The sequence below is a fragment of the Schistocerca americana genome, chromosome 4 (genome assembly GCF_021461395.2).
Source record: "Schistocerca americana isolate TAMUIC-IGC-003095 chromosome 4, iqSchAmer2.1, whole genome shotgun sequence".
NCBI classification, from domain to species: domain Eukaryota; kingdom Metazoa; phylum Arthropoda; class Insecta; order Orthoptera; family Acrididae; genus Schistocerca; species Schistocerca americana.
The window spans coordinates 293,583,761-293,610,265 of record NC_060122.1 but is presented as its reverse complement, the minus strand read 5'-3'; the positions used below and the strand labels follow the sequence as shown (position 1 = coordinate 293,610,265).

Here is a 26,505-nt window from a genome sequence, read left to right as displayed (position 1 = left end):
CTGCACATGAACGTCTCATACATCAACTTCCGTTCCATTCGGATAACTCCTTCGCGGTACGTCGCTCTGCGCCACTCATACTATTCTTTCCATAAAGGCCTGGTCAGACAGAATGCGGTCTGGCGGTGCTGATAACGCAGCAGCAGATGGCCGGGGCATTCAGAGGCAAGAGACCTCACACAGGCAAGGGCGAATGGCCGCAGCGACTGCAGTTCCTGCCGAGTTCCGGACGTTTCTGATCGTCCCCTTACCTGAGTGGTCAGCGCGTCTGATTACCTCGCGGAGGACCCCATCATTTCATCATCAGTGACACGCAAGTCGGCCGTTGTGGCGTCACCTGAAAAGACTTGCAACTCGGTTGCCGAACTACCCCAGGTGGGGTTTTCCGCCGCTCGGGATTAGTCGAGCGGTCTCGGGCGCTGCAGTCATGGATTATGCGGCTGGTCCCGGCGGAGGTTCGAGTCCTCCCTCGGGCACGGGTGTGTGTGTTCGTCCTTAGGATTATTTAGGTTAAGTAGTGTGTAAGCTTAGGGACTGATGACCTGAGCAGTTAAGTCCCATAAAATTTTACACACATTTGAACATTTTTTGGGGGTTTTCCGGCCATCAGTGCCATACGATCATTTCATTTCCGTTTTGTGACACGTCTGTGGAGACTAGGACTCTTCAGGTAGCGGGCCCCGCCTGTCCATGGCTACCTGCGACGTATCACTGGGAAATGTCATTTTCTGTACTAAGAAACCAGCCTGCACACCAGTTTATGGACAGACGGCTGTGGAACTTGGTTTTCTCCCAGGGTTCGGTAATGCAGTTGATCTCTGACCGGCAAGTACCGTTCCAAATTCTAGATGCTGTGAGGATGGAGTTCACCGTGACTATCAAAGGAAAGCTTTCTTTAATTTACAACGGATTCAGTATGCAGTGGACTATACCAACAAAGAAGATGTAGTTTACTAGCGTTGTGTAAACGTTATAAAGAACGAATGCAAAGGAGTCCTATCCATTAAAAATAAGACAGTTTTATGCGAAGGTAGCCGTGCTTGTATTCCAGGTGAAGCAGTAAATGAAATACGAAACCATTTTGTAAGCGCAAAAAAGTTTGCAAAAGAAACAAATACTACTACATGTTCATCAGTTTACGTTGACGAAGTACAGCAGCTCTTCAGTCGAGGCCACAGCTCATTAACATCGATATCATCACATGTTGTTGTAGTTGTGGTCTTCAGTCCTGAGACTGGTTTGATGCAGCTCTCCGTGCTACTCTATCCTGTGCAAGCTTCTTCATCTCCCAGTACCTACTGCAACCTACATCCTTTTGAATCTGCTTAGTGTATTCATCTCTTGGTCTCCGTCTGTCCATCTCCTCTTCTTTCCGCTCTCTGTCCACCTCCTGCTCTCCCTTCTCTCTGTCCATTTTCTCGTCCCCCCCCCCCCCCCCGCGCTCAATCCACCACTACATCCATCTCCTCTTACCCCCTCTCTCTGCCCATCTTCTTGTCCCTCCTTTGCCTGTCCTTCTCATCACATAGAAGTGCGAAACACTAGGTGCATCGCATTAGGATAAAATACGTGGGACCTACGGAAGATCCGATCGATTCTGTAGTAATATTCTTTCAAGAAAACTGCTACGGTCGCAGGTTCGAATCCTGCCTCGGGCATGGATGTGTGTGATGTCCTTAGGTTAGTTAGGTTTAAGTAGTTCTAAGTTCTAGGGGACTGATGACCTCAGAAGTTAAGTCCCATAGTGCTCAGAGCCAGCCTCTTTCAAGAAAATAATTTAATGATCTGTGATGGCAGCAATTTTTTATTTGCATATGGCAACTGGTCACCGAACGAGAGAATATTGGTGTCTGCCAGCGAAAAGGGAAAATCACGTTTACAAGCTGTGAATCATTCTTTGTGGATTGAACGATCAAGGATTGGACAGTTGTTTATACTTCACGGCGATCTTAGAAGTTCCTGGGAGGAAACAAACACTATTCCAGCTCTCCATGTTTTCACACCAAAGAAAAAGCGAGAAAAATATAACCTATCTTTTTAAATATCAAAACCAACGTGTTTGGAACCCCGCGTCTCTGTGATGAACTTCGAAATTTCTATCGTCCACTCAGATAGAAATTTGTTTCCTGAAACAGAAATTATATTTTGCAATTTTTTTAATCAATGATTGTCGAAACAGGTTCAGTGTTGCAGCTTTGTTCCTATGTATAACGAAAACGAACAAATACACCATTATATAAGAATGCGTTCAGCATGTGTGGTGCATATCATCAGCTGGAAGTGTTGGATGATGGTTGGCTTTTTGTTCAGGAGAGCACATCTGAAAACCAAAAGCTTCAAGACTTTTACAACTGTTACTGAACCAATGCATCGATAAGAAGCATACGCCAAGAGATATGTGGAACTGCAGAGGAAGATGACAATGTCGCTCAAGGATGGAACCAAAGGAGAAATACATTAATATCAAAAGTTCATTCAAATGTTTAATCATTAGTAAAAACAGTCTTCGAGAAGAAGCAGAGTACAACGGCCACCACTTTGACCGATTAGTCTTAAACTTCGATGGGAAAGCAAGAAAGAAGTCAGCAATTAAGGCTGATGGACTTTTACAAAGATATCAAAAAGATTTGAAATAGACGGCAATTTAAAACCGTTTCGACTTGTGTGGCCTATAGACAGACATTACAGTGAAGAAGATAATATGACAACCATTGGAAATTATGTATGTACTAGCTGAGCACCCAACGTTGCCTGTATATGTATTTATACCAACCTTCTATAATTCCATTTCCTCCTCCTCCTCCCTCTCTCTGCTCATCTACTCCTCCTCCTCTCTCTGTCCATCTCCTCTCACCCCCTCTCCCTGCCCATCTTCTCATCCCTAATTTGCCTATCCACCTCCTCTTCTTTCCTTTCTCTGTCCATCTCCTCCTCTTCTTTGCTTTCCCTGTCCATCTCCTTCTCTTCCCTCTTTATGCCATCTCTTCTGCCCTCCACCTTCTTTCCACTCTCTGTCCACCTCCTGCTCTCCCTTCTCTCTGTCCATTTTCTCGTCCCCTTCACTCAACCTGCCTCTACCTCCATCTCCTCTTACCCCCTCACCCTGCCCATCTTCTCATCCCTCCTTTGCCTGTCCACCTCCTCTTATTTCCTTTCTCTGTCCATACCCTCCTCTTCCATCTCTTCTGCCCTCTGTCTCTGTCCATCTCCTCTCCTCTTCTTTCAGCTCTCTGTCCACCTCCTGCTCTCCCTTCTTCTTTCCTCTCTCTGTCCACCTCCCACTCTCCCTTCTCTCTGTCCATTTTCTCGTCCCCCTCGTTCAATCCGCCTTTACCTCCATCTCCTCTTACCCCCTCTCCCTGCCCGTCTTCTAGTCCCTCCTTTGCCTGTCCACCTCCTCATCTTTCCTTTCTCTGTCCATCTCCTCCTCTTCCCTCTCTATGCCATGTCTTCCCGCCCTCTGTCCATCTCCTCTTCTTTCCTCTCTCTGTCCACCCCCTGCTCTCCCTTCTCTCTGTCCATTTTCTCCTCCTCCTCACTCAATCTGTCTCTATCTCCCTCCTATCTTTTCCCATCTTCTCCTTCCCCTCTCTGTCTGTCTGTCTCCTTCTCCCCCTTCTATCTCCATGTTTACCACCCCCACTCCAACTGGAGGCTGATGGTTCTTACCGCCACAGTATTTCGTTCTAGGTGATGTGGAACATACATACATTTGTGTGGACTGTGAAATAGTTTATCACATGTCATACTCATTACAGTCTTGTAAATACGTTGATGGTGGACGAAATGAGATTAAGTCCTCGTGGTTTTCCTTGGAAACGACACAAAGTCGTCTAAATATCTCTTGTAATTTGTAAAATATTTGCTAATGAAGACCGACAAGACTATCTCAAAGGTAACATCTCTTCCATGGAATCTTTGCGACGTTTTCCTTGAGAGATTTTTAAAACGAAATTATCCAGGGTGATTCACGAAGATATACAAATATTTCAATATATTATTCTACAAGTAAAATTAAAGAAAAAAAGTTCATATAAACATAGGTCAGCAAATGTTTAGTTACGGAGTTACGGCTAATAAAAGAGTTTGTCTGAAATTTAGTAACTTCGCTAATATGAAGTCATCGCAAAACTGTACATGGTTAAAGTAAATCACCATTTCCATTTATTTGGTTGTTATTGATCTGATGAATCTAATACAACAAGTCCCAGGCCTGTATCTGCAGTAGTTTCCCACAAAATCCAGAGAAGCAGAGACGTAATTTCGTAAAATTTTTAATTTATTAACTACTTGGCCCAATTTGTTTTTTTTTTTTTATTTTTTAATTCCAGATAATTTCACAAAGTTTTCAACAGAAGTTGTAAAGAATTTAATTTTGGAAAAATAAGGCATACCTATTTCATAAATAATTTACATACTACAACAGCTACTAAGTGGCTTCACTTAAATACACTGTTGTTCTTTCACTGAACAATCCAGAAAACTTACTCGTTTCAATGTTAGGAAACGATTGAAACAACTCACTAACGGTTGCCAACAATGACATAAACGTTTCTACATTCTTCATGGAAAGTAAACAAATTTACTTGTATAATAATCTTTGCTTCTCTTCAAGTTCTGGAAAACTACTGCAGATACACGTCTGGGGCATGTTTTATTAGATTAACCAGACCAATAACAACAAAACAAATGGAAATTGTGCTTTAGTTTAACCTTGAATAGTTTAGTGATGGCTTCATAATAGCGAAGTTGCTAAATTTCAGGCAAAATCTTTTATTACCCGTAACTCAGTAACTAGACATTTGCGGACCGATGTTTGAAATATTTTCTTTAGTTTTACTTGTAGAATAACAGAATAAAATATTTGCATATCTTCGTGAATCACTCTGTATATGGGTGGACTCCGAATAAATGTTAGTTGCAGGCAAATGATATGCATCTGCATCCACTCATTCTCCATTCGTCTGACGACGTGTCGGAGACTACAGCTCGCTGTGCTACACTGTTAGACCTCTTAGTGTGCCTTTATCTGCGAAAAGCCGCTAATTCCAGCAGTAGCCCCAGGTATCGTAGAAGTATCAGTCCGTGTTCCAACCCCGCTGCTGTATTAGCTATCATGTTGTGTCAGCGCCCGTAACGCCATTAGCAGCTCCCATGTATAGCGCGGTAAGGCACAGCTACCTCCCGCCGTTGCTGACACACAGCAGTCAAATACGCCAGTAGGTGCAAACAGCAGCTCCGACCTGCGGAGAATCCGGATTCTGATGTGACACGACTCAGCAAGGACCTGTGCAGCACGCCGGTGGGCGCTCCTTCCAAACTGTTATTATGTGTGAGCGGCACGATAACAAGAAGAGCATTTCAACGATGCAGTCTAGCCTTTGCAGCCCAGAGCCAGCGGTTCATCACACTTAAAACGTTGCAGGGGGGTCCTCGTTGTCCATGCTGTCTGTGGCTGAGAATTGTCATGAATAAGGAAATGCATGATAAGTACGTTATGTGGGGTTGCATAAAATCAGGCGAAACCTCGCAGCGGACATCCGTACTTGACGGGAGACATTATTGTTCTAGGAATCTTTACTTGCTCACTATAAGCTCAATACTGAAAAGAGCGACGTGACACGATGGACAGGCATACTAGAGACACTACCCAACATGCCTGTGTGAAGCTTCATCAGATTTTCACTGTCTTTTCCAGTTAGCGACCTATCGGACCTTACTTTCCATATAGCCCTCGTACATTAAGCAGGTAGAAAGAACGTAATTTCCACAGACGAACCTTCCTTCGCATTTTGGTTGTAAATTTTCCAGCTTTCGTACCTGGAAACCGAGCTGGAGCCAATCTCATTCGTCTCGTCGAAATTTGTCTCGTTATCATTTAAAGTACGCAGTTTCACCATATGAAAATGTAATCATGTAAAAATGTAATAATCAAGGCGCGGGTGTGGGAGGGAGGGTATTTTATGTCCACCTTTTTGAAATACAATAATCTAGACAGGTACTTTATATATTAAAATTTTGAAGAAAATATTTATTGTTTTTTAATGAAGTCTTCGACCAGATTCCAAAAATTCTTTTAATTTTTCAGGTAAACTTAACCGAACAATGTAAGTTTTAGTAATAGATACAACTGTTCACAGCACATATCATTTTCAATATTTCCACGTTTAGGACCCAACATACACATCAGTATCTCTTTAAAACGTGTTTCCGGAGTAAATGTCAACAGTAGTAATTGACGACATTTGAATTTTTAAAATGTTGTTGCTAGTAGTCATAAAGTATCCTCCCTCCATTCCACCCTTGGTTTTTTTTTCGCTAACGAGGGTGTGTTGGTTTTTTTCTAAGAGTGTGTGCTACGGCATATTTTCAGGTTCTGCTCCCTATTTACACACCAGTATCCCATCACAGAGTATGTTGCTAATGTAAGTTAATAATAAATAAGGGATTTTGCTTTTTAATTTTTTTAGGGTGGGCGGTAAGTACGATCCCCACCCCTCACTTTGGCAATACACGTTATAAAACAACGGGTCGGTATTGATAGGGCCAATAACGCAGGCTCAGTACCGTCACGTGTTCAGTCGTACACTTTTTTCCACTTTACAAAAATCTGTCACGAGAAACATTGCCGTAACAATTACGCTACAGAACAAATGTTTCCATTGTTTGCTTATGGTAAACCTGAGACTGATTGCCGAAAAATATAACTTGATTACCTTACGTGTACTGTATAATGTAAATCTGAAATCATTCTGAACAATTTCAATAAAATAATTATTAGAGTCACTGCTGAAGGCAGGCTCTGTAGCGCATTACTTAGAAAGAGACACAGGAACATTTTAATGCATCACTAAACACTTCGTCTAATTTTTTCGGTTATAGGACACTATTTCTCAGTAAAGTTGCAATTTGCCAAATATCAAATAAGTTTCTGGTTTTATTTTTGTATATGGCATTAACTGCTGCCGCAACAGCGAAGTAAATATTTCAGTTAAACAAATTCGCCAATCTAACACACTTCCGCCCATCGATAAGGAATGCCATCGGCAGTAAACTATAAATTCAACGTTTATGGGCTACAACTATCGTTAGTTAATAATATAAAATACTGTTTGTTGATTGTGTTCCATAACTTTTACAAATAGTAGACATGGTATTATGTAACACCTTGAACTACTGTTCAGTTTATTCTTTATTGTGCGTCGGTTTCACTCAAAGACCATTTTCCAGCAAGAGTTGTGTGTTTATATATCAACAAACACACCAACAATATCATGTTTATGACACGTGATCAATGAAACTCCGCGCCTCTTCGCCGAATCGCTGGTCGCCGTAAATGTCGCAAACTGCTGAGGCGCTATTCATTTGTCAACTGCGTGACGTCAGTGGTCGTGGTTGCGTGAGTGGTACTGGATGCTAGTGGCTTGATGTTTTTGTTGGTTAAGAGTAGTTAAAACTTTGTTTGCCAAGCTGGATAACACAGTGGGCGGTAGATATCTCAATCTACAAGATAACGAATTCGTTCATAATGTCACAACAGATCTGCAGCACTTCGTTACGACACATAAAAATCAGCGAAGGTATGTCTTCTGTGAGCAGTATTGTCGGCGAGTGTATTTGTGTAAAATGATCTTTTGTTTGGTTTGTACATTATGATTGCTTCTCTTCTGAAACAAAAACAGCGAGTGACAGGGAGGGAGAAGTTTACCTGGAGGGGATAAAATAGTGGGGAGCAGGAAGAGGCGTAGCGCCTTGCACGAAAGAGAAAGTGAAAGACTCATAGTGCAAGCGGAGCCCGCTGCAGTACTTACGTCAAGCGTTGAACCACTTTTGCTCTCGATTCTCTTTCAGCGTGCTGATTTTCCCGCCGGTCAGTAACTACAGGCGATTTTTAATCCACAAATTGTGCGAGGAAACGTACACCAACCTGAAAACATTCTCAGTCGGACAAGGCTTGGCAAGAAGAACTGTGGTGTGCTTCCAGGAACATCTAATCAGGTAAACCGCGATGTAAACATTTTCATCCAGGTTGGTCGCTGACATTTCTTCTTATTCTTTTGTATTTTATATGAGTAGATGTGCAGCTAACCCCTCTGTACCAAGCTACAGTTGTATCTAGAAATGAATGAAATAAATGTTCTAGTCAGAATTTTCTCTCTCTTGATACTTTAAAATGGTGCTTGTATTTCGCTTGTGGACTATCTTGGGAAACAGAGCAGTTTTATTATGGTGTGTTCTGTAAGCATTCATTCCAGTGATTGTGTAGTTTCACTTAAAGCAAAATATCTTCTCTAAAATAAAAGAGTAGTTAACCCTTTTGTTTACTGTAGTTCTACCAAATTTGCATGCATCTTTTATTTAAATCGTTAACCTGGTTAATACTGACTAGATGTGATTCCATCAGGGACCTGATATTGTAGCATCCAATTAAAAAATTGTGTAGAGAATTAGTATTGTTTAAATTGTCATTGTCATTGACAAGAGATTGTTTCTTGGCAAGTTATTTGCAGAACAACAACTACTATATTATTTCAGTTGACATCCCACCAGGATCTTCCTTGTTGGAATTGGCTGGTCCAGGTTAACACCATTAGTTGGGCTTGGTAAGAAATCTTGATGTATGTATTAAATAATAGTAGCTTCTGCAGTGTATTTCAGGCAAACCATTCTCTTTTGACTTGCTTTTTTAACAAAATGAACATTGAGTATGTACATAGAGGTATGTCTGTTGGTAAGTAGATTATCTTTCTGACACTATGTGGCATATAGATTTCAGAAACATATTTTGCCTTGTCATTAATCTTACGTGTGTGATTATTGTTGCATTTGAATGCATTACCTTGGTCAGTCTTCAGGGATGTTAAATTTGATTTAGAGTGTGATAGAGCCACAACCCCTCATCTTGAAATCTTGGCTGGGGGGAAGGACTTGTCTGTTGCATAAACCAAGCTCTAGGTTGAGAGTTGACACAACCAACAAAAGTGAATGTGAAATAGTTTCTGTTACTACCTTGTCAGGTTGAGATTAAACTCAGTGCAGTGGCTGATGGCACCAGCTGTAAATGGGAAATACCTCTATGGTAGCTCTCATCAGCTGCTACACAGGGTCTCAACTTAGTTTGTGCAGACATAATAGATTGACCTGTGTCATACCAAAGTATAAATTCACTACACATTTAATGAACTTTTCGTTACAAAATCTGAAACTGGAAGGGAAATTAAAAATGCTATATTAGATAATAGACAAACCTCTGAATTGTATTTTAGTTTATATTGTGTAGGTCAACATAAATCGTACACAAGCTGTGAAAATTGCAAGGGGGCAGGCTCTACTTAACTCTAATTGAAGTTTGTATAGGCCCATATAGAATAAAATATTCAACAGTAAATTGACATGTGCTACATTGTACCAGTATTTTCTGGCATTTACAGTTTGGAGAATGACATTAGATGCGCTGAACAAATGATTTCATCAAGTTAGTTTATTATATCAAGTCAACAATACATAAATAACTTTAAAGTGTGGCAAAATACTTAGATGATGTTTTTTTATTCATTGCAGTGATGTACAGGCATATGAGGACAATATTTTTTTTGCTCTAACTCCTTTCCAAAGTTCATTGTTTTGTAATAATCATAGTACAGGCAGATCTTATGTATTCCTAAATGAAAACAGCACCCCTTTCAATCATAATTTACACACACACTCTCTTCAGCTCATAGAATATATTATATCATTATATTGTTTCAATCTGCAGTAAGAATTTGCCAGTTGTCTTCTCTTTTGTATGCTTTATATGCCTGGTTTGCGTCTTTGATCTCTCTCTTCTTTTATCAACCTAACATTTTTTGTCTTTTTACAAATGATATTGTTGAATACTGAAACTAATGATATGCTACCAACTTCCATTCACATGGCATCCATTTGTTTTGCTATTCCACTATCTTATTGTTTACATCACGTTTAATTATTGTGCTTCATTGCTTGCTTCATTTACTGGCCATGCATTTTTGGAAAAGACAAATGTGCACTACAGTGTGCATCCTATAGATTTCTTCTTTTGCTTTTTCTAAGTGTGACTGTGGTGTATTTGGTTCAGGTTTTCATTTTCTAATGTACAGGTAAAGCTGTCATACAGCAAAGGCTGAATACGATAAATACAACATAATATACACCTTATTATGACATGAAAACCCTGCTTTGTGAATGGTTCAGCTACTTATTATTTACAACAGAAACCATTGTTGCTTACATGCATTCATTTTTAATACAGTTTTCTATGAATGATTAAAATTACAAATCAATTCTTTTTATATTTTATTGTAAGCCTAAAAGAGAGAAATCTCGGAAGACTATCTTACTGCATAGTCTATTGTGCACACTTACCATACATAAACTTGGAATAATTTTAAGGTCTCCAAGTCACCTTGTCGTTGACAGTTCTGTATATTATCCCATTAATGTAACAGAATTTATTTTGCTGTTGTCAAACCTGTCTCAATTGCAGATAAAATGAGATTACTTTGGAGAATTAAGCTGGCCACTTTTATACATTCTTTGACAGGCCACCTAATTATATATGACATCAAAAAGTCATAAAGTCCTATTTGTATCTTCTGTTATCATAAGCAATTTGACATCCATTACCGGCATCATCACAAGTATTCAGCTACATCCAACTGCGCTATTCCTGCATATTTTCTAATGTCACATGTCCAACATATTAGGTCCTCTTCTTGGTCTTATTTTATGTCACAGAGTCCAGCAGAGTACTTAAAGCCAGTCATCTGTCTACATGTCCTGTCAACCTTCAATTTCATCATCATTATACATCTTCTACTCCATTTTGACCCATTTGTTTTCTTGTATATCCAAGATATTCTGAACGTATATCACTTCATTGCTCCGTGAGCAAACCTCAGTGTATGAAATTTGGTTTTTGCATTTTGGGGCCATGTCACACAGTCATTAGGCAAACTTGGTAGTATGCAGTCATTGTTGATCTTGTATGTCGAACATGGAGGAAACTTCATTATTTGAAGATGTCTCCTATAATACTATTATGAATTACTTCTATAAAGAAAGTCTTCAGATTCTAATTTCCCTGAAGATCGTGATCATTATTTTAAATGATTTCACAGTCGCTTGTTCATGATACAAACATTGGACTCATATGTGCCAGTCAGCTTGTGTGAGTTTAGTCTCAAGAGTTCTTTTTTGTGACCATTATTGTGGAGCATGGACTGGGACATGTGTGTAACATTTTAACATGGTTTATGGTCTAAAATTTAATTTATACTGAATAAATGCTATCTTTCTGTGGCCATAAAATGGTATCAGCCTAAATATAATTTTAGTAAAATAAAAGTATATAAATGTATTGTGTAAATAAGAAAAATACATGTTTTGCAGAACAGGACTAGGGCAGAATATAAAATCCATCTCTGGTAATATAGTATAAAAAGTTTGTAAATTTACACCCATTTGGATTCTGAAATGTTTTGTGCATGTAGTTAGTACTCCAATCAGTATTACAGTAATTTCTATACTTCCTTATGTTAGTTTAATAGTAAAATTATTTCTTCAAGTGATGGAATGGGACATACATTGTGCAATACTGATTTCATATACAAACAAATAAAAAAATAGGACATTCTAACAAAAAAAAGGAGAACTGGCTGTATGAAATGGATTGGAATGTCCATGTCTGGTAACGTTCACTAATAGTCAGTATAAGACATATCAAGAATTTGTAGAATATCACTTCTTGGTACCCATGGAGTAGGGTCGATCAAAAGGTGTGGAACAGATCATCAGCTTTAACTGTGTTAAGTAATGTAATGGTTGTGTGGTGTATTTGCAACAGGCCGTGTGTGAAGAGGGCATTTTGAAGTATGTGGTGATGATTTCTGGTGTTGGATGTGTATGTAACAAAATTGTTTTTGAATGATGTTAGTGAGTCATTGGACTGGTGAAGTGCCATTTGTTGGGATTCATATCGGAACTAAGTGTTTGGTGATTATTTAGTGAATTATTTTAATCAGGTTACCCTCCATTCAGTGGCTGTTGAACGTGGCATCTGTTATGGACTTGTAGATTTACAAATTATTTTAATGTCAGTAGCCATTGGCTACAGATGGTTTTTGGCTTTGAAATGATTAGTTTCATGCTTGAAGAGTTAATTTAGTTTTTTGTTTGTTTGTTATGGATAAGACTACAAAGTTTAGCAGCAACCAGCTGTATGCTGTAATTCACAACAGTATGGTGACAGCTAGTAAGTTTTGCAGTTTGTTGGTTGATGGCTGGATATATGAGGGTACATATTTGTGTTAAAATTACAAAATTAGCGAAAGTTGTTGTTTCGCAGAACAGGGACAAATATATGTGGTGGTGTGTCATGACAATCTGTTCATAGGTGTTCTTGGTTTGAGAAGTCTGTGCTGCTCATTCCTGACTTTTCTAATGAATATCTGGGTTATGTTGTTAGTTGCAGTTAATAAACATAAATTAAGATTGGGATTGGGATTTGGAGTGTGTTTTCACCGTTTTAGTCAAGTTATGTTTGCACCATATAGATCAAGTGAAATTTCTGATACAAGTTTTTCTTTTTGCAGATTCATTTCTGTGTTGCTAGCACAGGGTTCACTCTGTCTCGATTTTCTTGTATTGGGGCATTGTGGATTTTTGATAATTTTGGATTTTTGAACAGGTTTTTATTTTGGTATGCCCATAATATTAAGATTGTTGAATGTTTGGTTTTCCCCTGCCCAAAACCCCCTAACTACCAACACTAGTTATGACAGATGTTCTGTTAGTTGCTTTTTCTCCAGTCGAATATATTTTGCATTGTTTTTGTCTGTTTGCGCTATTAATGTGTGACGTCATGGTTGACACATTGTATAAGGGCGAAATAGTGGTGTATGCCATCTTGATTATGTCACGGGTCAAAGCTGATGGTGGTATTGACACTATCAGCTTTAAATGTAAATTTGTTGCTTGCACTTTTCTTTCTAATGAATTTCACTTCTTGTTCATCAGTGCCTACTGTGAGAAATTCTGTAAAGTGCTTAATTGACTTTTTGATGGAATGCACTCAGGTTGTTGTACAGGGGTAGGGCATCTACACAATATACAGGAAGAGTGTCTGGTGCTGCATGAAATGAAGAATGAAGCTGTTGAAATTGATTGATGTTTGAGGCTAATTTTAAATAGAACAGTATTACTTCAAGAACAATAGACCTATTCCTAATTGTAGAACTAATAAATTGCATAACTAGTAAATTGCCTGATAAATTATCAAATAGTACTTAATGAACAAATGTTTTGATTTTCTTCTTTTAGTTTTATCAAAGTAGCAACTTGAAGTTGATTAAAAGTAGGCATAATTAAACATCTACTATGTGCCTTTGAACCAGTCTGAAGCTGTGATTGAACAGGACAAGTTACAAAAAATTAGTTCGAAGCTTAGTCTTGCTGATTATTTGTCTATTATGCGATTTCCTCTAGTATTTCTTACTGATGAAACATACCTGCATTGAAGATATTATTAGTATTTTTTAAATAATATAAACTTAATTGTTTTACTGTTACAGAAAGGGACAATAGAATATACAGTGATTTGAATGCATTAATAGGCATTTTTGCGTTTAAAGCCCAACAGTTAAATTTTACTTGTTAGTAATAAAGTACTATATAATTAAAAAATTACAAAAAAAAAATTATGGCAGCATTCTGTAGAAACCTGTTTTCTGAAACTATTGACCAAGAATTTGCTTTCTTATTAACAGATACCTAGGTTTTCATCCCCAATTACAATGGAATTACTGTGTTCCCATGTGTATTTTATGGAGAGTATCCAAGTTTGGACTCCACTGCAACAAATTTGCCTACAATAAACAAGGTTTTTTTTTTTTAAGTTTTGGTGAGCTTGGTTTTGCTTTTGGTGGAATGACACTCTTCTCTCTGTTGTTTATATGAGTCAACTGAACAATAGCCAAATTTTTGAGAATTTTAAAAATATTATTCTGTCTCATCTTTTATTTTATTCTCACATAACAATTTGGGGTCAGCAGAGATCAGTTTCCTGGCAATTCACATTTTGTTTGAGAGTTGGTTTCTTTCAGAATATTAGGTCTAATGTAACTGGATAGATAAAAAATCTACTCACCAACAGGCAGCAGGAGAAAACACCCATATAAAGGTTAAGGAAATTTGCAAGTTTTCAGAGCTAATGGCTACTCCTCTGGTTTGAGGAGGAATGAAGAGGGATGAAGTAGGACTGGTGAGGTTTAGGAAATTGGGAGAGTTTGGAAGAGTCGTCCAGAACTTTGGGTCAGGGGAGACCTACCGGATGGGATAAGAAGGAAAGACTCGAAACGTCTTCATCCCTCTTCCTTCCCCTTCAACCCTTCTGCCAAAGAAGGAGCCACTGGCTTTGAAAGCTTTGAGGTTTCCTTAATCTATGTTCAAGGTGGATGAGCAGTCACACTGTTGTTTTAAATGTCCATAAATTTTTTATTAATGAATATTTGCACATGGAAGAAGTTGTTGTCATTTCTCACGACTGAGAGAATATATGTTGTACACTACAATTGCATACACGCTCATGCGCTGTTGACAAAACAATGTAAACTTATAGGAATGCTATAAATTGATTTCTACAAAAAAGTTACAAGTAAATTTCTAAGGTCAAGTGTGATCCTCTCCTCTAATTCATCCAGAGTGTGTGGGTTTGTTTGGTTCCTATAATTCATCCAGAGTGTGTGGGTTTGTTTGTTACACCTGTTGTTTGGTCCACTCCCACAAGAAAGGGGCATAAGAAGTCGGCACTTCTTGAGGGCCATTGTGTTCCTCTTGCTGCTGCCTCCGCTTAGCGAGTAGATTTTTTTATCTATCTAGTTACATTGTAGTTTCAAAAATTGAAAATTATTAATTTTTTATTTTAAGTCTGCTGCCTATATCAACAGAGTCCAAACTGAGCTTGTGTTAGACCTCGGACAATTGTGTTACCACCTGTACATTAAATCCTAGTCTTCCTTTGTGCCTTACAAGAAATCATGTTCAGCATGTAATTGAGAATATTGACACATTTTGTCTATGTAGGTTAGTTAACATAGCAACTTCGTAGTGCTTAAGTCCATGGAGTAGAATTGCATTCCTTTCAGCACAGTAGACAAGAACTTCAATTCAGTTACTGTTTGTCACTCATGACAAAATTCATTTTTAAAAACATAAGATATTATAGTATCATTGATTTTCAGACCATAAATTCATAAATTTTATATATCATTTAATTCTGTTTGTATTTAGGAAGCTAGAAAGAAATGCCTCAGATAAACCAACGGTGACAGGTCTGCCCAACCATACAGGAAGAATGGTTGTAGACCGACAACACTTGACAAATAGTGATGAAGGTGCTCCTGTGCTCACTTCTGCCACCAAGAAAGGTCAGTTTGACATACATATTATTGATGAGAAAAAATATCAAACAGTTGTTAAATAAGTACAGAACAAAGTTTTGCGGTCAAAAGTAGACTACTTTAAAAATCATGTGTAGTTATGAGGAATTTGTTGACTGTATAATATACTTTTATGGTATGTTTCTGTCTGTTTGAGCCATATTGTAGTAGCTTTATTTATTTACCAGTGTACCCTCATGGACACATTAATCTCAGTGCTGTGTTATTTCATTTTGAGTGAAAGCCTGTTAACAGCATGCCCCTGTAAAGGGCCATCTATAAAGTTGCAGATGCCATGACAATGGCCCATGCAGTTTCAGCTATCGTAACAAACATTTTTGAGAGTACTTCAGAAAACAAAGTTAAAATTCGGATTTTCTTCTGGGCCTATCTGTGTGACACGTGGCTGGTTTGGTGCACGATATTAACCCATAATTTTTTTCTTCTGATTTCTACAAATTAGACATTTATGTGTTTATTGTCATCAGAGAAAAGCTATCCAACAATCAAAACAAAAAAATAATCAATAATTGAAACAAAAAAGGGCGTAACGTATATGTCACACTAAGCATAACATACATTTTAGGCAGAATGTATGACAGCAAGTAAAATAGTACACTGTATGTGATTTACATCAAGTTCAGGTGACAGTACTCACTTTCTGTGATATGGCACAAAACATTCTATGTACAAACCAAGATCACATTTGCAGCACATTGTTCTTGGGGTTCCTTTACAGTTTTCCGCTACACAGCACCTTCTTTTTTTCTGTGGCACCATGGCTACCAGATGATTTGTTTCATCATATCTAATGTTGTGCAGTACTCTGCCTTGGTTTGAATTACCTGCAGAGCATCCAGGACCTCTTGGTACTGCTGCATTGGAAGTCAGGTAACATTTCATAGTGTAGTGCCGGAAGTGCAGCTGAGGCATATTTATACCAGTCTTTCTATGAAGAAGGGGCACCCATTATGTATAGAGATATCTAGAAGCCATGTAAAAATTGGCCACCTCCATTTCTTTCCTCTGACACTCACTCTATATAACGCTATGTTTTCATCCGTTCAGTTAGTTCCTCCCTTATTATTGTTGTATTCTCCAATTACATTAGGCTCTTGACAAGGCAATCGCCAGAAACATTAATAAACTAATTAAAACATGGTGGAGACAAGCTACTGAAAGATCACATTCTGCAGCACCTTTCACAGTGGAAGAACTGAAAACGGCTATCTCGAACATCAAAACTAGGAAGGCAGCTGGGCCAGATGAGTTATACCCAGAATTTATTAAGTGTGGTGGGAAAAATGTTATCAACTGGCTCGTGAACTTCTATAATAACATCCTTGAAGAAGGCTGAGTGCCTAAGATATTCAAAAGATCTAAAGTATTGCCAATATTAAAACCTGGGAAAACACCAGACAAGCCTGAACATTTTAGACCAATCTCTCTCCTGAGCACCTGCTTCAAATTCTTGGAGGGACTCTTGTATAATCGTATTGGGACGACTGTAAATGAAAGAATCCCCATCGAGCAGGCTGGTTTTCGACCAAAACATAACTGTTGCGACCAGGTACTGGCTTTAACAACACATATCGAGAACGGTTATGAACGGAAACTTAAAACAGCTGTTGCATTTGTAGATTTAATCGCTGCATACAATACTGTGTGGAGGCATGGTCTTCTTAGCAAGATACTTGAGATTATCCCTTGCCAGACCTTGTACAAATTACTAAGTGATATGCTCAGCAATAGAACCCTTGAAGTTCATCTAGAAGGAAAGAAGAGTCGAACCATTGTTTCAAACAACGGCTTACCACAAGGTTCTGTATTGGCACCATTACTTTTCAATGTGTACATAAGCGGCATACCAACAACAAATGCGCAGAAGTTCTGTTACACAGATGACATGGCACTGGCTGTGCAACATGACAGTTTTGAACAGTGTGAAAACTCCCTTAACCAAGACCTCGGAGCAATGGATAAAAATTTCAGATCTTGGAGATTAATTCCTAACCCAATAAAGTCAGAAGTTACAGTGTTTCATTTAAACAACCAACAGGCAACCCGATCCCTTGACGTTACCTTTGCTGGTGGAAAGTTAAAGCCTAACCCAAAGCCAAAATATCTTGGTATTAAATTGGATAGATCGCTTACATTCAAACCACACCTAATAGATACTAGCTGGGGAGCTGATGTACATACTCTGAAGATTTCTTCTGTAGCGCTGGTATACTCTGTTGGGGAATATTGCAGCCCTGTTTGGCTTAACAGCAGCCACATGTCTAAAGTGTATACTCAGCTAAACAATACCATGAGAACCATAACTGGGACCATTAAATCCACCCCACTACCTAGGCTTCCTGTTCTCTGCAGTACAGCTCCACCGCATCTTAGGCGGCAAACCGCCTTAGTTAATGAATGGCGTAAAATCTCCTCCAATACCAACCTTCCAATCCATCAGGACATTGCCCCAAATCTCTCCCGACTAAGATCTAGAAGACCACCATGGAGAACAGCTCAAAACCTTATGGCTATGTCTTACGATGCTATGGATTCATGGAAAAATGAATGGTCTCAGACTGGACTATCCAAGAACTGCAATGAAATATAACCTGGTGAAAACCTACCTGGTACAGACCTGCCAAGAAGAACTTGGGTTATACTCAATAGACTCAGAACTGGTCATGGTAGAAGTGGCGAGATGCTCTGTAGATGGGGCATACGAGATTCACCACAGTGCGATTGTGGACATCCAGAGCAAACGATCCAGCACATCATTCAGGAATGCCCTAAACGTGCGTTTAAAGGATCCATTCGAGAACTTTATGCAGCCTCCCCTGCAGCCGTCGAGTGGATGGAAAACCTAGACATAGAACTTTAAAGAGAGACTATAGATTCCATATATGTGATTGCTGAATGACCTTATAGCAACAATTTCTATATGATAATTTTATCTTACCTATGACAAGATACCTTATTGTAACAACCTGTGTATGCCTACTTTATCCTTAATTGAATGTCCATAAGACGAGACATTATGTATGTGTTATAATGTATGTTGATTTTATCTTTATCTGTCTGTATGTATTTAAACATGAAACCATCTGTACTTGAAAACCACATACAAGTATTTTTTTCTTCTCTTGTCTAGAGTATCAGGCATTTGGTGCTGAGTGGACTGATACCCTGGCTTGTGGAAGCAATTGTTGCTGTAGAATTATCTAGCCATCTGGCAACGATTACTCCACTTTCCTTGCTGCTCTTGTAATAAAAATCTCTCTTATTCCTTTTGGACATAGTGTTAGAAGGTATGAGATGACACTCTTTAGGCAGACGATTTTCACGAATAGTCCCAGTTGCACCAAAACCTCGTTGCTTCGGGTAAATCAACAATGTTTGTGATGTAAACAGGTTGTCAAAATAAAACCTGTAGGGAAGATGTTTGCTCTTTTCGGGAAGAGAATTAGGCACAATGCTTTGTACCCAAATCTAATGGGCTTACCTTTCAGAAACTGTTTACATCCTTGTCTGCCAAAATACTTTATCATGCTCTCATCATAAGACAAATAATGCTCAGGCTGAAAGTGGAGAGCAAACTTTTTTCTTAGCATATTTATTAATGGATGAAGTTTCCACATTCTATCATTAGCATCTATTTTTGTGTTGTCACGCGAGTGAATGAGTCTCATAATTGTTTCAAACCTGTCCCTTCTCATTGTACTGTGGTCCAATTCATTTCTCATGTCCAATCCAGAATGCCAGTAATATCTTCTGTTAGGTAAAGGATTATAGCCAGAAGGAATTAGAATTCATAGAAAACCTTTTATCTCTTCATATGTTATATTTGGATCTGAGCAGTTCTTGAACAAAGCATACTTCATCAATTCAGTGAGAAGAAATTCAATTACTTCGTCATTCCAAAATAATTCGAAGCACTGAACTGGAGACGTTTCTGTATTTACTATAATCACTCTCTGAAAATACAGAACTAACATCACGCAGATCGTTGTTGTTGGTGTTTTTTTTCCCAATCTCTGATTACAGTTTTTAAGATCTGTGACTTGCTTCAGGAGGTTCAATAAATAAATCTGTTGCATCTTCTTCCTCCCCTTCAAGAATAACCAGGATCTCATGGAGAGATAGACCTCTAAAGAGAACAAATCATTATTTTCACTGTTTTGCCTAGCGTGACATATATGCAACACAAAATTAAAACTGTATTTGGAGCCACAAAAAATAAGAATGGCATTTTGTAAATAACCATTAACATAAATTCCAGTACTTTTAACATTATAATCAACCATAATTTAAATAAATTGTATTATAATTTGCTATAAAATATGACACTTACTTCTTATTCCAAGACATAATCTCACTCAAAAAAGTCTTCTGTACTTGTAGCACCAGTCACTGACCACTTAATGCTTGCAACTGACTGAAACCTACCTAAACGTGAACAACAAAGCCTCCTTATCTGAAAGCCATACAACAATAGCCACTCCAAACGCAGGCATTGTTGCCAACGAGAGAATACGACGACAGGCTGTTCCGTGACATGTATGTTACGCTAGGCAGAAATGGCTTAATATACTGCCGCTAGTCACGTGAATTGCATACATGTAACTAAAGTTCCTGTGCAGTTTTTAAGCACCTGACACTACCCCCCCCCCCCCCCTTTTGAAGTACAAACTGGATGTTTGTCAGCTTATCATGATGACTTGAAACATTCTTGTAACAGTTAAGAGTTGTCTGTAAATGATTGCACATTCCACTATCCAGCAGAGAATAATGCTGCTTTGAATATTAATACATATAACTCTGCTTTTCGTATGAAGGTCATATAGCAAGGTAAGGTGTGTTCTCAGAAAATGTGGCCTCAGGTAGTTAACAGTTCCCTGTGAAAATTGTTGACTTACTGTTATTCAAAATATAACCCATATAAAGTGTGTCAGTGGAAAATTAAATGATTGTAAGTACAGGGTAGCAAATTAATACAGTTGCTGAGAATAGGGCACTGGCCACTAGTAAATGGGTCCACTGGTATGTGTTGTTGGTGACTTCAGTCTTAGTGCACCACACTGCATTTCATATACCATTGAGAATCCATCCCCATTATTTTACTTCACCCACCCCCCCTCCCCCTTCCCCCTTCCACACTCCCCAGTGAGGCTTCTGCTGTGCAATATCAGTCTTCTGAACTTAATTTTATTATTTTACATTGTACCAGATTCAATCATAAAGACATTTTAACCAGTTATTTCTGAAAATTTCATGCAAGGGCACTAAAATAGCTGTCAGAGAGGCCAGAAACATTAAATCAGACATCCAGTCACACAGTGGCACAACATATTTTCCGTTGCGACTTATAATTTCTACAGAGTAGGAAACAATCTGAAATGTAAGGCAGAAGTAATTGCTATGATCAGTAAGTGCTGCGTATGTGGCTGGGTTTTTAGGTGTTTCATGGTACGTATTTTACAGCTGACAATTTGTATTGCTCAACTCTCAAACAATAAATAACAGTAGAGTAACGACATGTCCTGTGTATTGCAGAAATTTTATCTATGTTTACACTTTAAATAGTCATTAGCGTGTTACTGCTCATTAGCATGTTACTGAAGTGTGTGTAAGAGGTGGTGCCTATTTTTTGCCTCCAGAGACTGGCTTTTGTGATATCTAATGATGTAGTACTTATTGTCATAATTAGTTATTATTGTATTGCTATGAGTTCTGAATTCACCTTCCTTGATATTTCTCATGTGCTACCACTCTCTCTTTGTACTGTAATTCGTATGATAACTACAAGCTATAAAATATACTGCATACATTATTGACATAAATTGTTTTGACCTTCCTTATATTGAGATTAGTGAGGGATTTTATTATTCCATTTGTTTTTTAAAGGTTAGCTATTATCGATTGCAGCAGCTTGTTGTATCCACTGAATCTTTGGCTGAATTAAAATATATCCCATTAATTCCAAATTCTAAATTGCCTCATTTAGTGTATTTTATGGACTATAAGACACACTTTTTTCTTTGAAAAATTGCCTCCAAAATTCAGGTATCTCTTATACTTGAAATTAATATAAAAATATCCAATGTTTGAGCTTGCTAACACTGTCTCCCTCCCACCCCGCCGTCACAAACCCATAACATTGTCTAACGTGTCATTGCGGTCTATGGTGCCAGTGAACTTGAATTGAAAGTGATTTGTATTATAGGCAACAGTACAATATTTTTGTTAGTAGTTAGGTTCATAATGGAAGAAAATGAAAGGTATTCATATGATGTAGGCTATAAATTTAAAGTAATGGCACATGCAGAACAACATGGAAACAGTGCAGTTGAGTGGTATTTTGGCCCTCCACCAACAGAAAAAGATCATTCGCAATTGGTAGGTAGTAAAGAAGAACTGAAAAAAAGGAGGAAGACTAAATGTGCAAATAGAGAACTGAATGCAAAATGGCCAAAATTAAAAGGTATTAAAATCGATTCAAGGACGCCGTCAAAATGGCATTGGAATTAATACAGAAGTGATTCAAATGTGCGCTTGTAAGCTAGTGCTACAGTGGTACTTACACAGACTTGAAGAATGAAGTTGGTTGGTGCTACATATTTATGAAGTGTTATGGACTTTGCGTGCAAACCAAAATATCTCAGAAAATGCCACAAGAGTATGGAGAGGAAAATATTAGCTTTCCATTGCTTCATTAGACAACATTGAAAGAAAACCAGTGTGGAACTAAGACAAGTAGTGAATATGATCAAAAGTCCTCTTATTTTTGATGTGCCGAGTAACAAAACTGTTGCCATGAAAGGTCTTAAATTGTAACTAAAAAAACTAGTGGACATGAAAAATGCACTACACTGTTGTCCTTTCATGTTGTGCAGACTGTACTAAACATAATCCAGTGTTTATTTTCAAGTGCAAAACAATGCCAAAACCTCCTGAGATACCGCCAGGTGGTGTCGTTCATGTACATGATAAGGATCGGATGGATGAGGCTGGTATGAAATTATGGATTATCGGTGTGTGGAAGAGAATAAAAGGTGTTCTATTGAAGAAGAGTTCTCTTGTGCTAGATCAGTCAGTAGTCATTGGAAGATTTCTGTGAAAGCGAAACTTGAGATAGCGAAGTGCAGAGCTTGCTTTTATTCCGGGAGGACTTACTTCACAATTGCAACTTCTTGATGTCTCAATAAATAAAACATTTAAAGTGTAAATGAGAGAGGAATGGAACAAATGGGTGATGGTTGAAACAAATTTGAATTCACACTGAAGGGAGCTTTAAAACAACCTACAATTAAACCAGTATGTCAGTGGATAAAACAGTCGTCTAGAGTGAAAGAATACATTGTGAACTATTTCAAGAAGTGCAGTATAACTAACACTCTCGATGTCAGTGAAGACCATATGAAGAGGGCAATGGTGACTAAGGAGGAGGTTCGGATGATTATTTTCGGGGATTTTAAAGGTCGTTTCAATTTCATAAACTAAGATTTTCTTTTAAATCCGTCTTTTCAGTCCAATTATAAAAAATTTCGCTTTTTTTAAAAAAAAATCTTAAAAGTTAAGGTGCATTTTATAGTCCATAAAATATGTGTGTGTGTGTGTGTGTGTGTGTGTGTGTAAACAAAAGAAATCATAAGATACGTCAGTTGTCTGGCTGTGTAGTACTTGTTTAACTTTACAAATTTAAAATAAATTTCAGTGAGGTCCAGTGCACCTTTAAATATATACCGCCCACCTGCTTTGCGCAAACGGAATGAAGCCTTGGAGGTCTCAAGCTGTGATTCTAGTCCAGAGATTGTTCCTGTCCAAAAGGCCGAGAGACTCAGGTATGTCGTGCACTAATGATAGGTGGCTCCACATAGTTTGTTTCCTGTTAACAAAATATAGATGATACAGCAAGAGTGTATCGATAATTGTTACAGACCTCAAATTTAAAATATTTAATGAAAATGGCAGATAATTCTTTCTGACAATATTACAGGAATATTTTTTTGTACTTTGTCAGTTAGATAATTCAGAAGGCATAAGAAAAATTTGTAACAAATAAGACTGAAATTTGTGTTGGATAATGACTGGTCAGTGGGTTTTTATTGAAAGAAAGTATGTACGTAAGAAGAATGCAGCATACTTAGGTCATGATGAACTCTATAGAGTAGAAGCCATGTCCAAGCACATTGAATAATACAAGCAAAATTTGAAATTGTTTCTAAGCAACAGATTATTCTCTTTTTGTAGCCTGTGTGGGTAATCATACACAAGTATATATTCTTTGTGATTACAAGATGATGTAATATTCATTTTTCATGTGATAGGAGTTGTATTCAATCATACCTGTTATGTTACTTAGGTTCTAGCTAAGAACACTGGAAAAAAGTTGGTTCTAGCGAAGAACACTGGAAAAAAAGTTCATTACAGTATCATTCTTACCTTCTCCTTCTGAAACTCTGTTCTAGCACCTGTACAAAATACTTGTCCCATGCCATCAGGAGGCATAAGACAGCTTTCTGTCAACCGAGTCTTCATTTGGGAAAAGCTGCAAGTCTCTTGCGACACCATCAGGGTTATAAGGGAGGAGTTTCTCTCTCTCTCTCTCTCTCTCTCTCTCTCTCTCTCTCTCTCTCTCTCTCTCTCTCTCCTTTTTTTTTTGAGTTTAATCTGACTAAGTAGATTGTTTATTTATTTATTTTTTACTCATGTGCTGATGTGTGATTGTGAAACAAATCCCTCTTGTTGGGTCTTCATCTTGGGCTTATGTGTTGGAGCACCACTGTGACTTGATACAGGTATTATTCAAGAAACCAGTTCCCAGTTTTTGTAATCAAAGAACCAAACATTTCAACATTCAGTTAGAATGAGTAAAATAGCAACAATCCTTGTCTTAACATACGAATTTGTGGACTGCAATGTTGTAACTTCATTTTTGAACACCTTCTTACTTGGAAACTATGGTACATCACCATTGTACATCGTAATAAAGCTATTGCCTCATCTGATAATGCTATCCATATGTCACTGTAAGATGGTACTTTCCACCCCCCCTCACGTGTTTTCCCAGCACCAGTTTTGTACATGCATATCACTGGTATTTACGTGCATTAGGGAATTTCCTGGTTATTCATATTTTTTCCACTGACATTTTCAAAATTATTGTTATGTTACTGATAGCCATATCTGTACTGTGAACAAAAAGTTAATTCTTGCAGTCATTGAGAGAAATACAGAAACAGTTCATCTAGATTATCATAAATGTGAAACTTGAATTCATCTGTCTTAAGTCTGTCTTTGGATGCAGTGTTGTTCTGTCAATATATTTATGTAACATTTGTTACGTTTGTTTGGAATATAAATTAATTTCCATAGGTACACTCAAAAGACTCAGCAAGGTAGTGGAGGGAAGTAGGAGAATCACTTTGTTGTTGTTGTGGTCTTCAGTCCTGAGACTGGTTTTATGCAGCTCTCCATGCTTCTCTATCCTGTGCAAGCTTCTTCATCTCCCAGTACCTACTGCAGCCTACATCCTTCTGAATCTGCTTAGTGTATTCATCTCTTGGTCTCCCTCTACGATTTTTACCCTCCACGCTGCCCTCCAGTACTAAATTGGTGATCCCTTGATGCCTCAGAACATGTCCTACCAACCAATCCCTTCTTCTAGTCAAGTTGTGCCACAAACTCCTCTTCTCCCCAATTCTATTTAATACCTCCTCATTAGTTATGTGATCTACCCATCTTATCTTCAGCATTCTTCTGTAGCACCACATTTCGAAAGCTTCTATTCTCTTCTTGTCCAAACTATTTATCGTCCATGTTTCACTTCCATACATGGCTACACTCCATACAAATACTTTCAGAAAAGACTTCCTGGCATTTAAATCTATATTCGAGGTTAACAAATTTCTCTTCTTCAGAAACACTTTCCTTGCCATTGCCAGTCTACATTTTATATCCTCTCTACTTTGACCATCATCAGTTATTTTGCTCCCCAAGTACCAAAACTCCTTTACTACTTTAAGTGTCTCATTTCCTAATCTAATTCCCTCAGCATCACCCGACTTAATTCTACTACATTCCATTATCCTCGTTTTGCTTTTGTTGATGTTCATCTTATATCCTCCTTTCAAGACACTGTCCATTCCATTCAACTGCTCTGCCAAGTCCTTTGCTGTCTCAGACAGAATTACAATGTCATCCGCGAATTCGCGTTAGTATTTAAACTGATAGTTCGGTAATTTTCACATCTGTCAACACCTGCTTTCTTTGGGATTGGAATTATTATATTCATCTTGAAGTCTGAGGGAATTTCGCCTGTCTCATGCATCTTGCTCACCAGATGGTAGAGTTTTGTCAGGACTGGCTCTCCCGAGGCTGTCAGTAGTTCTAATGGAATGTTGTCTACTCCCGGGGCCTTGTTTCGACTTAGGTCTTTCAGTGCTCTGTCAAACTCTTCACGCAGTATCATATCTCCCATTTCATCTTCATCTACATCCTCTTCTATTTCCATGATATTGTCCTAGAGAACATCGCCCCTGTATAGACCCTCTATATACTCCTTCCACCTTTCTGCTTTCCCTTCTTTGCTTAGAACTGGGTTTCCATCTGAGCTCTTGATATTCATGCAAGTGGTTCTCTTTTCTCCAAAGGTCTCTTTAATTTTCCTGTAGGCAGTATCTATCTTACCCCTCAGGAGATAAGCCTCTACATCCTTAAATTTGTCCTCTAGCCATCCCTGCTTCGCCATATTGCACTTCCTGTTGATCTCATTTTTCAGACATTTGTATTCCCACTATAAATTGGAAAAAGACATGTTGTGATGTGCAGTTGCCACCAACTTTCATAGTCACATCTGTGTTTAGTATACCGTATTTACTCGATTTTAAGCCGCACTTTTTTTGTTTTGTTTTTGTAATCCAAAAAACCGCCAGTGGCTTAAAATTGATTGCAAAGTAAGGGGAAGTTCTGAGAAATGTTGATAGGTGCCACCACAACTAACTTCTGCCGTCGAATATATGTAGCGCTACACAGGCATGCTTTGCAG

At 38.2% G+C, this 26,505-nt stretch overlaps 1 protein-coding gene across 1 annotated transcript in view; it reads left to right on the top strand.

Moving 5' to 3' along the window:
* The window catches only part of LOC124613430, a 181,691-nt gene that overhangs the window by 118,016 nt on the left and 37,170 nt on the right, over positions 1–26,505 (top strand). Inside the window, exons 2-5 of the mRNA XM_047142132.1 lie at positions 7,431–7,580; positions 7,852–7,998; positions 15,310–15,446; positions 23,173–23,299. Of these exons, the coding sequence (XP_046998088.1) occupies positions 7,431–7,580; positions 7,852–7,998; positions 15,310–15,446; positions 23,173–23,299 (561 nt within the window). The remainder of the gene's footprint in view (positions 1–7,430; positions 7,581–7,851; positions 7,999–15,309; positions 15,447–23,172; positions 23,300–26,505) is intronic.